We start from the raw sequence: 14,383 nt of genomic DNA, 5'->3' as shown, positions 1-14,383 counted from the left end.
TGAGGGAGGAAATCCCTTAAGAGCGTTTTCACTAACTATCTGAGGAAGAGCAGGAAACTTGACCGTGCGGCCTCGCTGTACCCACATTACCACCAACATCAGCATGGTCCATTCCAATCAGGAGATAAATCACTGTGGTGTTGTGTATCATCATGTGTTTATAGCAGTAAACCCACAGGAGTCAGTAAGGACATACCAACACTTCCCCTTATACAGACCGTACAGATGTAATCATCTGAAGCTGATCTTGAACTTGTAGCTTGTCTCATGTCATTTGTATAAAACTGGCTCCTTTGTTTATCACACTCATTCATAAGGTTCATTAGACCAAAGGACCGTTTTATCAAATCAACAAATCACAGACTAACAACTCTGTCACAGCGTATGAACTCTTGAGTTATGGCCAGAAACAGGTCTTTCATGCTGACGTATATGTACAGGTACATCAGTGGACAGGTGCACTGGTGCATGTGTGTATATACAAACACGTAGGTGTAGATATGAATACAACATACATATGGGTACATGTCAGCGTATGTGCATGCAAGTGTACAGAGATAACTTATATTATTTAATGTATAAATATGTGAACAGTGTATGAGCTACTAAATCTTATTAGTTACTACCTTCAACTATTAGTTAGCCCACATCTCTTCCACTGTTTAATTATTTATTCCTTTTTTCACTATCGCTTTTATACTGCAGATGTATTGGTTGTTTATACCATTTTCATTTTTCTTAATTTATTTTCCCCTTAACTTCGACGGAATGTTTTCTTCATAATAAAGTGCAAGCTAAAAAGCATATGAAAACTGGGCTGGAAAAAAATAAAGTTTAAAAAAAAAAAAAAGAAGTCCTGCGAGGTCAGAGTTGGTGACCTTTAATCACCAAATTCTAATCAGTTCATCCTTGAGCCCAAGTGGACGCTTGTGCATCATCCCTTTAGGTGTTCTTGAGCTATTGCGTTTACAAGAATGATGAGGACACAAGGTTGACCACCAAAATCTGATCAGTTTATCTTTGTGTCCAGGTGGATGTTTGTGCCAAATTTGAGGACAATTCCTCAAGGCCTTTTTGAAATACTGCGTTCAAGAGAATGATCCGGACGCAAGGTCAAAGCGACCTTTACCTTTGACCACCAAGATTTAATCAGTTTCTTGTTGAGCCCAAGTGGACATTTGTGCCAAATTAGAAGAAATTCCCTCACGACCTTTTTGAAATATCGTGTTCACAAGAATGATCCGGACGCAAGGTCAGAAAGACATCGACTTTGATCACCAAAATCTGTTCAGTTTCTTGTTGAGCCCAAGTGGACGATTGTGCCAAATTAGAAGAAATTCTCTCACGACCTTTTTGAAAGGTCATGTTCATAAGAATGATCCAGGCGCAAGGTCAGAGTGACATTGACTTTGACCACCAAAATCTCATCAGTTTATTGTTGTGTCCCAGTGGTTGCCGGTGCCAAATCTTAAGAAAACTTCTCAAGGCCTTCATGAAACATTTGAAACATTGTGTTCATGAGAAAAATACGGACGCAAGGTCACAGTAACCTTTATCTTTGACCTTTAACCACCAAGATCCAATCAGTTTATTGTTGAGCCCAAGTGGACGTTTGTGCCAAATTTGAAGAAATTCCCTCGATGTGTTCTTGAGATATTGCGTTCACAAGAATGATAAGGAAGCAAGGTCACAGTGACCTTTACCTTTGACCACCAAAATCTGATAAGTTTATCCGTGTGTCCAAGTGGATGTTTGTGCCAAATTTGAAGAAAATTCCTCAAGGCCTTCTTAAGACAACACGTTCATGAGAATGGGACAGATGCTCATAAGTACGTGCAGACAGACAGACAACCAGAAAACATAATGCCACTGGCCACAGCTATCAGCGGTGCTGAGGCATAAAATCAGCTCCATTGAGTCCATATGAAATTCATAGGTGGCAGAAATTTTTGGCAGGTGTCAGACCTTAAAGTATTTGATACAGTGACATGAATCAATAATAAGTCATATTTTAAAAAGGTGCCAAAAGTAAAGCAGGAGTCAATTTATATCAGATAAAATGTTAGTAGAGGTGTCAGTTTGTATTTATTCATCCTCTCACTCCTCCACAGGACACCTTTAATTCATGATTAGATTGTCATCACTCCTTTCTTACGCTCTTCTTCCTTATTCAGTCTGCCTATCAGTCACATTTCGGCTTCACCGTAAAAATGAGTTCCCCCACACATGCATGCAAATACACAACACACACAGCCAGCAGTGTTAAGATAAAGAGGGCTGGGCTTGTTCCTCAACCCACTCAGCTCTCAGACCTTGAGCTTCATTAACAGCACCTCAGGTCACCGACCGGCATCAAAGATTTCTGCTGATCCTGATCACCGCTGCCCACCATGATCCTGTGCCTGCTCTTCCCCATTCTTATCCTCGGTATGTACACAAATATTTTACATGTGGGTTTTAGGTTAATGATGTTTAACCCTGTTAGTATTTCCTGTTTTTTGGGTTTGCTGCATGTTTCCATGAGTGTCCATTGTTTTCTCTGTGTGTGGGATTAATGGAGGAAAAAGGTGGGGGGAATTTAGTTTTAGGAGCAGCGACAGAGAAAAGGCTGGTGTCAGAGTCTTTTAAATATGTGCTGGTATAATTCATGTAATGTGTGTTAAAAAGTTTTGCTAATCTGTGTCCACAGGTAATGTGGAGTCACAGACAGCCAATGTGACGGGACATGGAGAGCTGAACAGTGTTGAGGGGAATCAAACATTCACAGAGTCCAGCATGAACAACAGTAAGACATTTCTACCTACTACTGTCTACCTGTTTATATACCCAATACCTGTCTATCTACTAGGAATGCGCGCGGTTAGTCGTATAAATGATTGAACGTCCGCCCCCTCGCTATGTCGGCACCAGAAATATTAGTCAGTTAAACCAATTAGTGTTTTAGCCGCCCGCCACTAGTGGGTGCTACAGAGTGGTCAGACAGCAGTCCCCCTCGCCGCGGTAATGCTCGAGTTGACTGGAGTTTTAAATTGGAGAGATGTCCTCTCATAAAACCAGCGCAGTTTGGCAGCACTTTGATCTAGAACATGAAAACAAGGCAGCAATGGAGCAAAGCACAACCATATTCAACTAAGCATTTGGATGTTGACCTGCATGGAACAACGGCTGCTGCTAGCGGTGCTAGCCACACTATGTTGAGCCTGAACACACCGTGCTGAGACCTTTTTGTAGACTAGTCGACTTGTCTTAATTAAAATTTTTGATTAGTCAACAGGGAAATTAGTCGCCAGGAACATCCCTGCTATCTACCCACTGCCAGATGATGTCATCAATATGCAAATGACCACATGACATAATTTAGAGACTTTTAGTGACCTCTGGATTTAGTGCTTGCTACTTTAACTGGAAAAGAGTTGGCAACACTGCCCTGAGGAAGAAATCCCAATTGCTTGTTCTGTTTGATCAACAATCCAAAATATTCAATCTAAAACCTGCGAACCGTCACATGTGACACCACAGCAAGAGTCGGAACGAGTGAAATTTGAGGCATTTTGGGAAAAACAATTCCTCAACAATTGATAAATCACTTAAAATTCCAGTTAATTATCTGACAATCCATCAATGTAAAAATCTTTTTGCAGATCATTAGTTTTCTCTATCATATATGACAAAGACAAGCAGGAGATCCTGATATTTAGGAAGCTGAAACAAGAGAACATTTGGCATTGTAGCTTGAAAAATAATCGATTGATGAATTTATTTTCTGTCTAATAGTTTGACCTCAACGCATGTGAATCGCTAATGTGAATCGCTGATGTGATTCTGACATGGCAGCAGTTTTAGTAAGAGTATGCAGTCTTTGTATGAATCTGACATCATTCAAGAGCTGCAGGGATTAGGCCTAGTCAAATCATCGATTAGTCAATTCCTCAAATTGATCGATAGAAAATGAATTAGCAATTATTTTCAAAATTAAATAATTTTAGTAATGTTTTGAGCAAAAAAATCAGACATTTGCTGGTTTAATGTTTCTTGAATGTGCTTTTCTTTGTCATTCATGACAATAAACTGGCATAGCTTTAGATTTTTGGATTGTTGGCTGCATCACCAAACATGGAGAATATTGCTCAGATTTTTTTTTTCCCCTGCAGGTACAGTGATACCGGCCAACGTGACATACAGTTTGTACAAAGATGAGACGAGTCTAATTGAGGTTGAACTGCAAAACAACCAAACTTCTACCGTTATCACAGAGGATGATGGTGAGTTTTTCTACTTATTCTGCATGAGGAAGAGAACTCTGCATCCTTATCAGTGCCTTTAAATTTCCTGTACTTCAGTAAATGCTTACTGTGCAGCTGAAAACTGTGTGATAAGGTATCGGGATTCTAGTTTCACTTTTAGGTAAAAGCCAAGATTAAAAAAACATGGGCTGCTGAATGAGCTCATAACTTTATAAAACCTGAGTAAATTCAAAAAACATGTACAATGAATAAAACAGCTTATCACAAGTGTAATCAGTGTAATAAATACACAGTAGGAGCTCACACAATGTAGAGAAAAGTAATATTCTCACATCTATTTCCCTTATTAAACACAGAAATACAACTGGACACCTGTTGCTCTCTGACTAAACTGACCCTGCCTTACTCACCTTGTGAACACACACTTGTTTCAATCTCGACAGAAACTAAATCAAACTCACCAAAACCGGCACAATTACTCCTGTTACTCATCCAGCTAGTTACTCCACTGTTCCAACAATCACCAGCTCTGGTTTGGTTAAAATAAACCCCATAATTAACTTAGTCAGATGTAAAACATGCTGTTTTCCCCCCACGGTCTCTTTCTGTCATTGGTGGCACCAAAACACAAGAAGTTCTATGACAACGCACACACACGCTGCTCACACAGTCAGTGTGGCCCAGGCCTTATTCCTACACAACTTGGTGTCAAGGTGTTTAGCTGAGCTGCCTGTTCATCAGTAGAGACCACAGACTGACCTCTGGTGGCGCATGCTGTGCACTAGAGCTGTAGTCTCCTGGTCGACTAGTCAATTATTTGGTCGCTATGCTCTCCCCCAACCAAATTCTCATTAGTCAAATAATCACTGTGTTACTTTCATAAGGAGAAAAGTGCTCCATCAACAGCTTTCCAGGATTAATCCATTATTTCCTGTGGTGGGGGGGACAGGCTAAGTTACCTGTGAAAATGGGGGTGTTTTCAAAACACCCCCATATTGTTAGTAGGGTGACCATATTTTGATTTCCAAAAAAGAGGACACTTGGCCAGCCATGACATAGCCTACTTAAACTACTCACAGTTTACTCAAAGATGCCTTATAATTTGAATATATTTAAAATGTATATGTATGGATAGAAAATTCAGTTATATTACAAAATAATATCTCTCAAAGACAGAAATTCAGATAGGCCCCAATAGGGGACACATACACACACTAGAGTGTGGTGATCCGAGCCCGACGGTACCCAACGGGTCGGCCGGGTTTGGTCAAAAATGTAGCTATAAATTGTATTTGGGCTCGGGTCGGATTCGGTCAGCTTTCAGTGAAAATGTAGTGTAAAAATAAATAAAATCCTATTGTCTGTCCTGTTTATTGCTTGGGCACTGTTATTTACATGACAACACCTGAACACAACACACACAGACACACATTGGCTGTTTGTTTCTACCTCTCTCCTCTCTGGAAGCCTCGGACCTCCAGCCGCCCGCCTCCGCCTTGATTAAATGCTGAAAATAAAATAAAAGAGGGAGACAGGTTTTTCCTATTTTATCTTATTTTGTTTTATTTCTCCCTCTCCTCTGGCTAGAAGCGTCGGACCTCCCGCCTTCCGCTCCCGTCTCAAACACGTTAAATAGCCTGTAACCACTGTGTGACACAAACTCAGTGCTTTGGTCATTAAATACTGTCGACTCGGTTCGGGTTCGGACAGAAATATGCTGCCCGTGCCGCACTCTAACACACACACACAAACACACGGAAAACCACACATTATCATCAGTTTATAAAAACCCCCCAGACACCCCGGACGGGACGTGAAAAGTGTACATGTCCGGGCAAAAGAGGACGTTTGGTCAGCCTAACGTTAGCATGCTGTATTGGTGGAGAAAATGTGTCCAGATAAAGACAAGTGTTTGTCTGTCAGTTCTGCGATTTATAGTGAAGCCAATTTGTGTACTTGTGTTTGAAACTGTCTCTATTAACCCATATTTAATGTGTGTTTTAATCAACTATATAAATAAAGTTTGATTTGAACTAAACTGTACACCACTTAACACAGTCCTCCACCGCAGACTAGTGTTTTGGAGGTGTAACTGCAGAGTGACACAGACACACCACCACAGAAGTAAAAATAACATGCAGATTTTTTTTCCCCCACGACTAATCGATTAGTTGAAGATTATGTGCGACTTGAGTCGACCAAGATTTTCTTTGGTTGACTACAGCCCCACTGTGCACGACATACATGAGTTAGAGTTAGAGAAGCCATCGTGATGCTGCCCAAGCCTATTATCACAGGAAGTCTATGATATATTTCATTGATTCTACACAGTGTAACTTCCACACTGTGTTTTTCTTTTTTATATCTGTGTGTCCTGTTAGTTCGTGTATGCCAGGAGTAATTTTTTTTTTTACTTTGCAGAGGATTTTCAGGAGCAGGAAAAGAAGCATCCAGGCAGACACTGCCAGGAGGACATGCTGGTACTCTACAGTTACCACTACTGTGGTGAAATTTTTAACATGGAAATGTCGTCAATCAGCAAAGACAACTGGTGTGTCTTGGAAAATATTCTCAGGTAAGGCACACTGAGCATCTACAAATTAAAGTGGGCTTTAGGCTTGGGATGCATCAAGGTATTACAGTATAGCGGGGTATTTAGAAATCCTGACAGTATGATTTTTAATACAGTCAAAAATACAGACACTCCTCTTTCTATTCAACTGATGCTGTTTTGGGTTGATGTATGTAGTGCACGTAGAGGTCAGTCTCTAGTAGTGGAACAGGCAGCTGAGCTGAGAAGGATGGTGACAGTGAGTGGTGGGGATAATGTTACGGGACTGGTTAAATGAGAAAAATGCCTCTGCCCGTGTCTGGGAGTATTTTGGGTTTGGCACCGATGATCGAAGTGAGCCACTCAATAGAGATGAAGCTCTGTGCACACTGACATAACCACACACATCTCCATTTTGTCCATGATGTGTCACAAGTATTGGTACGAGTGTCATCAGGTCCTCCAGGAGGAATCTATGGGTCATGAGTAAACCCAGTGGGACTTGCCTATGGAAGCTAATTAGGATATAACAGACACACACAGTTATGTCATTCAAATCAGAGTCAGCCATCTCATACAAACGTTTTTTTGTTGATGTTTTTTCCATATAAAGTTTTAAGGTTTAACCAGGGCTCAGCGGGACGTTCAGAGTGACAGCAGTGTTCATGTAATATGGTAAACAAGCTAACAGCGCTAACAACAGATCAGAAATGTGCAACAACATTTTTGCCAACAAAAATATATCAAACACAAGCCAGAGATTGTGTCTTATTAAATATCTGTGAGCTGTTTAACCACTTCAAAGCAGAAGAAAGAAGATAACGTTATCTCAGAGCCTTGTGGTGGAAAGTTTCTCCTCCTTTGTATCTTTGCATCATGTCTGCAGCTGTCTGTACCAAAGAGTAGTGTGGAAGTCAACAGCACTCACTCTGCAGCCGAATCTGAGGACCACAATGTCCCCAGAAGCTCACTGCACAGCAATGAAAGGAAAATTTGTCACATATGAGTATAGAAAAACACTGTGGAAAATTACAACGGACTTTTTTTTTCCACAATTGTCTGACATTTATAAAAAAAAAACAAAAAACACAAAGTCAATGAATCGAGAAAATAATCGCCAGCTTCATCGATAATGTGAATAATCGTTAGTTGCAGCCCATAATATGTCAGTGTCCTAAATAACAAATACACACAGTGCTAGAAAAGTTACTCTGTCAAGGTACAGATCAGTACTGAATACTACAAAAATGGAACAGTAAAAAACAGTTACAGATTTAAGGGTTTTTGTTCACTTCATAAAACATCAATGCACGAATCAAATACACGACTTACTGCACAGAGTCAAAACAACATGAGCAGCATACACACAAAAAACAGCCTGCAATGCCTACCAGTGACGGAGGGGTAAAAGTATTGATACCACAGTTCAGAAATACTATTACAAATAAAAGTCATGCATTTAAAATTTTACTCAATATCAATATTCAAAGCAAAAGTGTTCATTATGCGCATTTGGCCCATTTCAGATTAAGGCAGGAAGGTAAACTTATCTTGCTTTGTCCTGGGGCTACTTTTGCAAAACGACAGAGTCCGTCAGCAGCCTCTAACAGATATGGCATACACGGGGGGCATTTTAAGGTAGTACAAAAAAAAAAAAAAAAAAATCACAGCTTGAATCAGTTTATTTTGATTTTGAATTAGAAAATGGTTTGGGGGCCTCCTGGCACCCTATGCAGGCCAGATTTGGCCCTCACGTTGTATGTTGAGTATCACTGAGGTATACAGTATTGTATTGTTAGATTGTTGATGCAATAATTTGTACATCACTTTCATACTGTCGCTGTTATATGTGCTAATAAATAAATGTAATAAAAATATGACATAGTAATCAATACATTCCTTCATATTCTGCTGGGTAGCTTGTAAATTTCCCCCCAAGGATTCAAAGTCTTATTGATATAATAGCCTAATTTATTATTTGTTGATTATATTTTTTATTATTAATCTGAATCAAGAACGTTAATAAAATATATAAATGTACTGCAGTAAAAATAGGGGTGGGAATCACCAGAAGATCCACTATGTGATATTATCACGATACCGATTTTAAATAATGCAATGTGCTGAGTACTGCGATAAAATATATTGTGATTTATTACCTTTTTCCAACTGTAAATTATGTCCCCAAAGGAAAGTTTATCAGTTTTATCTAGTAAGATTAAAGAGGCAACAGACAGCATCTTTTCCTAAATATATCATGATGAAAATAATGTGGGTTGCACAGGGTAGTGTCCACAGTAAAATCAGACTATCAGCGTTTACATAGGTTACTTTTAGTGGCTGTGCAATAAGCTTCTGCCACCGGTGCCAAAATTTTGTGGAAAAAAATCTTCTTTACGGCAGGAAACGTGTCATGTATTGCGAAATTGTTCGATCAGCCAATCAGGGACTGGAGCTGGTCCTTATGAGGAGTTGGGCATGAGATAGTTGAGTCACGAGCACAATGGCAGACGGACAAAGTTTGGAGACAAGTGAAAAATGGCCTAGCAAAAGAAAAGGAGCTCCTCTGTGTGAGGGGGCAAAGAAGAGCAAAAAGGAGAGTGATAAAAGAAGAGGAAAAACAAGAGTAAACCTCAGTCAGGCGTTCAAGAGATGGAGGGAGCTCCGTGACCAAAGAGGCTTCAAAACCCATGTCCAGCTAGCTTTCTTTCTAATGGATCAGTAAGTAACACGGCTAAATGTTAGCTAGACCAGAGAGGACTGGACTGTACTGGCTGCTAGTTCATTCCTAGCTGGCCAGCAGCGCAAATCGCCGCAACCAGAGAGCGGGTAGCGAGTGTTGGTCGGCTGACATCCTGGTTGCCATTATTACGGCAGCCCTCGGACAGTGATACCCCCCTCCCTTCCTTCTGTTCTCTTCTCACGGAGGCAGCTATCGATGGACATCGCCCAGCCAAGTTACGCCCAGCTAAGTGAACACTGGACTTTGTTTCCCATTCAATTTGAGCTCCAACCGGCCGCATGGTTTCCATACGGTAACGTTTATTCTAGAATGGGGACTGTTTACATGAGCATATTGGTATAATTCCACTGTGTCTACTGTTGTTTGTACTGGTACTGTACATATTGGTGTCATTCACTGTGAGCTGTTTGTACTGGTACTGTACATATTGGTGTCATTTACTGTGAGTTGTTTGTACTGGTACTGTACATATTGGTGTCATTCACTGTGAGCTGTTTGTACTGGTACTGTACATATTGGTGTCATTTACTGTGAGTTGTTTGTACTGGTACTGTACATATTGGTGTCATTTACTGTGAGCTGTTTGTACTGGTACTGTACATATTGGTGTCATTCACTGTGAGCTGTTTGTACTGGTACTGTACATATTGGTGTCATTTACTGTGAGTTGTTTGTACTGGTACTGTACATATTGGTGTCATTTACTGTGAGCTGTTTGTACTGGTACTGTACATATTGGTGTCATTCACTGTGAGCTGTTTGTACTGGTACTGTACATATTGGTATCATTTACTGTGAGCTGTTTGTACTGGTACTGTACATATTGGTATCATTCACTGTGAGCTGTTTGTACTGGTACTGTACATATTGGTGTCATTCACTGTGAACTGTTTGTACTGGTACTGTACATATTGGTATCATTTACTGTGAGCTGTTTGTACTGGTACTGTACATATTGGTGTCATTCACTGTGAACTGTTTGTACTGGTACTGTACATATTGGTGTCATTTACTGTGAGCTGTTTGTACTGGTACTGTACATATTGGTATCATTTACTGTGAGCTGTTTGTACTGGTACTGTACATATTGGTGTCATTTACTGTGAGCTGTTTGTACTGGTACTGTACATATTGGTGTCATTTACTGTGAGTTGTTTGTACTGGTACTGTACATATTGGTATCATTCACTGTGAGCTGTTTGTACTGGTACTGTACATATTGGTGTCATTTACTGTGAGCTGTTTGTACTGGTACTGTACATATTGGTGTCATTTACTGTGAGTTGTTTGTACTGGTACTGTACATATTGGTGTCATTTACTGTGAGTTGTTTGTACTGGTACTGTACATATTGGTATCATTCACTGTGAGCTGTTTGTACTGGTACTGTACATATTGGTGTCATTTACTGTGAGCTGTTTGTACTGGTACTGTACATATTGGTATCATTTACTGTGAGTTGTTTGTACTGGTACTGTACATATTGGTGTCATTTACTGTGAGTTGTTTGTACTGGTACTGTACATATTGGTGTCATTTACTGTGAGCTGTTTGTACTGGTACTGTACATATTGGTATCATTTACTGTGAGCTGTTTGTACTGGTACTGTACATATTGGTATCATTTACTGTGAGCTGTTTGTACTGGTACTGTACATATTGGTATCATTTACTGTGAGCTGTTTGTACTGATACTGTACATATTGGTCTCTTTACTCATTTATTTAGTAGAGTGTCCACACACCTTCTCATTCTACATATACATAGAGGTATACTGGTGGCTTTACAGCCTACATTTTATTTAATTTAGAGTCTATTAGAATCATATTATTGATTATCTGATTCCCACGCTCAATTTGGTCGTTGTGACAGTGCAATGCAACACCACTGACGCTAGGTGGCGCCAAGCTAAAAAAAACTAATCCTATCTGTTGCCTCTTTAAGTTTTCTGTTCATCTAGCTCAGGGGTCTGCAACCTTTGCCATTAAAAGAGCCATTTTTGACCAAGAATAATTTGGAAAAAATCTGTGTGGAGCCGCAAAACATGTTTGAGCCTTATAATCAAGGTAAATAGCCTATTAAGTCTAAATGAGCGTATACTTATGGTCTGAATAAGCATTTGTTAATATATTTTACCACAAGGTGGACACTGTGCAGGGCACTATTTATGATTATTTGGTACTTAAATTTTGCAGAGCTGGCAGGGAGAGCAAACAAATCTGTCCACGCACTACTACATTCTCTATTTTATTCAATTTACTTTTTTGGATTTGGCATCCGTAGCTAACCAGCCACTGCTATCGAGGTTCAGCAACATTTGGATTCATAGAAGGAATTTCCATAGAATTCTTTTCTTGAAGGCTCAAGGAGCCACTGGAGGCTAAAGAGCCACATGTAGCTCCGGAGCCACAGGTTGCCTACCCCTGATCTAGCTTCAGCCAAAATAAAAAAAAAAAAATTCCAGCAGCAGTGGCAAAATGAACCCAGTGGGCTGAAAAAGCAATTAATGAAGTTATTCTAGCAGGCTACCTCCTGTTTAATTTGTATTAATAATATTAATAATCCATCAAATAAAAAAAATTCTGTCTGACAACACATTATTGTCACAAAAATATCATGATACTATGCTGTATCGATTTTTCCCCAAAAGCGAAATGTAACTTACAATATTTCCATCTAAAATGTGAGTCGAAGTATAAAGCAGCCAAATATGGAAATACACGTAAAGTACAGGTACCTAAAATCGTACTAGTATTTTAGGTGATGTAACATTACTTAGTTATTCTGCCACAAGTCTCACAAACAACTAGCAGCCCACCTGCACAGGCTCAGTCACAAATTACACGCATCCACAGGTGAGGGAATGACTGACTCACAACTCCAAAAACTTTCAAAACTCCACAGCTCGGTCCTACTGCTGTTAAACTAATATACTGCTGCTGTTAAACTAATATACTGTAAACAGCAGCAGAAACAGATGCAGTAAAACAACCTCCATCACATCAACAGGACCAAAGTGAGACGTTAAATAACCGTCAGACACAGAGATCTGTGGCGGGACCAGCAAACAAAGGTTGTGTTTGACTCACGTTATTTGAATCCAATTTTCCTTCTCTGTCGTGAAGACGAAGTGATCAATATCCATATTACATCATATCCAGCAGCACCTTTTGTTGTTGTTGTTGTTGTTTGTTTGTTGACATACCGTTGGGTCCTCCTCTTTTCCCTCCATCTTCGCTAGCTAGCTCACGTTAGCTAGTTAACATTAGCATCACGGAAAAACTAGCTAACTCTCCGGTTGTTTCATCAAACTTAATGCCGCTAACTTTCTCATCTTGCTGTAGTTCACACTTGACTTCAGAGTGTGTTCTCCCGGAGGTGTGTCCGTCCACAGACAGGCAGTGACACCTTCTGACTGATATCTTCACCTGTGTGTGTTCCTTCACTTGACTTCTTCTTCACCTTCTTCTTCTTCTTCTTGACCTCCTTCGCTTGACTGACGTGATTGACTCCTAAGACTGCAATACCACTTTTGACCACACCGACTGACGGTTATAGGCTGCCACAACACAGGGGGGCGCTGTTTCGCTCATTTGGGGAAATTTAATTTAAAGCGCGGAAAAGATTTTTTAAAATGGCCACAACGACCAAATGATAATAATTTGAAATATAATAATGGAAATAATATAAATGGAATTATTATTATTAATAGTGATAGCTTTAAAACAGTTAATAAGATATTAACATGGATTAAAAAAGTGAACACAATAATACAAATACAAAACAGTTTGGCTACACTCTTTGACACTTTTAAATGTAGGCTAAAAACCCGTCTCTTTAGTCTGGCTTTTATGTAGTGTCCTACGTTAATTCTATTGTTTTATAATTATTCTATTTATCCGTATTTGTCTTATTGCTATTTCCCTGATTGTTTTTGTATCTTATTTTATTCTGTATTTTATCCTGCATTTTATTTTTATTTTTGTTTTTATTCAGTGGTCTTATCTGTATTTTTCTCTTTTTTATTATTGCTATTCTCCTGACTTTGATTTTACATTTTATCCTGCATGTTATTTTAATTTTTTTTATTTTATATTTTTTATTTTTTTTAGCAGCAGCACAGTAGTTTTGATTTTTATCTTCTATTATTGTTTTAAATTTTTTTTGTATGACACAGTGTGCATTAGTTTCCCAGTCCGTTTTCTGATTTTACTTTTTTATTCTCTGTGTTTTTCAGTCAAAATGTAAACACTTTGAATGGCATTGATTTGTTTTAAAGGTGCTATATAAATAAAATTTGATTGATTGATTGATCATGTATAACAATAAGGATATAACAATAAGGACATAATATACTACTACTAGTAGTAGTAATAATAATAATAATAATAATAATAGCTGTATTTGAATAACATTTTTAAAAACATAGTTGAGAAGTTTATTTGCAAAAATACAGAAATAACTTAACACAGTGGCTTCATTTGCATAACAATAAAGACATATAACACATAAAAAAATGATCTACAGAAGCATATTGCATTCACTTGACAAATAAAAAAGCCCTGTTTTTCGTGGTAATTTTTTTTTCTGAACGAGGAGACGAGATACTTCAAAATCTAGCACGTAATTAGTTACACACAGGGTATGATAATCTAGCTATGTTTTCCACTGCATCCTTCTAGTGTAGGCCTATCGCTCAGTGTAACAGGTTAGGTTAGTGACAGGTTGTAACAACGTTAGCTGACAACTGAAATCATGCCCATACACGTTTGTCAGCTGAAGTTGTTACAACCTGTTACTAACCTAACCTAACATAGCTAGATTATCATACCCTGTGTGTCACTA

General features: G+C 39.0%; 2 protein-coding genes across 3 annotated transcripts in view; one reads left to right on the top strand and one right to left on the bottom strand.

The window, feature by feature from the left end:
- fmnl1b (formin-like 1b) overlaps positions 1–13,172 on the bottom strand; it is a 90,476-nt gene extending 77,304 nt beyond the window's left edge. For both annotated transcript variants that reach the window (XM_049563251.1, XM_049563252.1), the window contains exon 1: positions 12,628–13,172. The gene's annotated coding sequence lies outside the window, so the exon portion shown is untranslated. The remainder of the gene's footprint in view (positions 1–12,627) is intronic.
- Positions 2,308–14,383, top strand: part of LOC125880692 (uncharacterized) — a 17,743-nt gene continuing 5,667 nt past the window's right edge. Inside the window, exons 1-4 of the mRNA XM_049563399.1 lie at positions 2,308–2,427; positions 2,690–2,785; positions 4,152–4,262; positions 6,666–6,819. Of these exons, the coding sequence (XP_049419356.1) occupies positions 2,391–2,427; positions 2,690–2,785; positions 4,152–4,262; positions 6,666–6,819 (398 nt within the window). The 5' untranslated portion in view covers positions 2,308–2,390. The remainder of the gene's footprint in view (positions 2,428–2,689; positions 2,786–4,151; positions 4,263–6,665; positions 6,820–14,383) is intronic.

This window comes from Epinephelus fuscoguttatus, linkage group LG20 (assembly GCF_011397635.1).
Source record: "Epinephelus fuscoguttatus linkage group LG20, E.fuscoguttatus.final_Chr_v1".
NCBI classification, from domain to species: domain Eukaryota; kingdom Metazoa; phylum Chordata; class Actinopteri; order Perciformes; family Serranidae; genus Epinephelus; species Epinephelus fuscoguttatus.
Note: the sequence above shows the minus strand (reverse complement) of the source record. Positions and strands in the feature narration are given on the sequence as shown.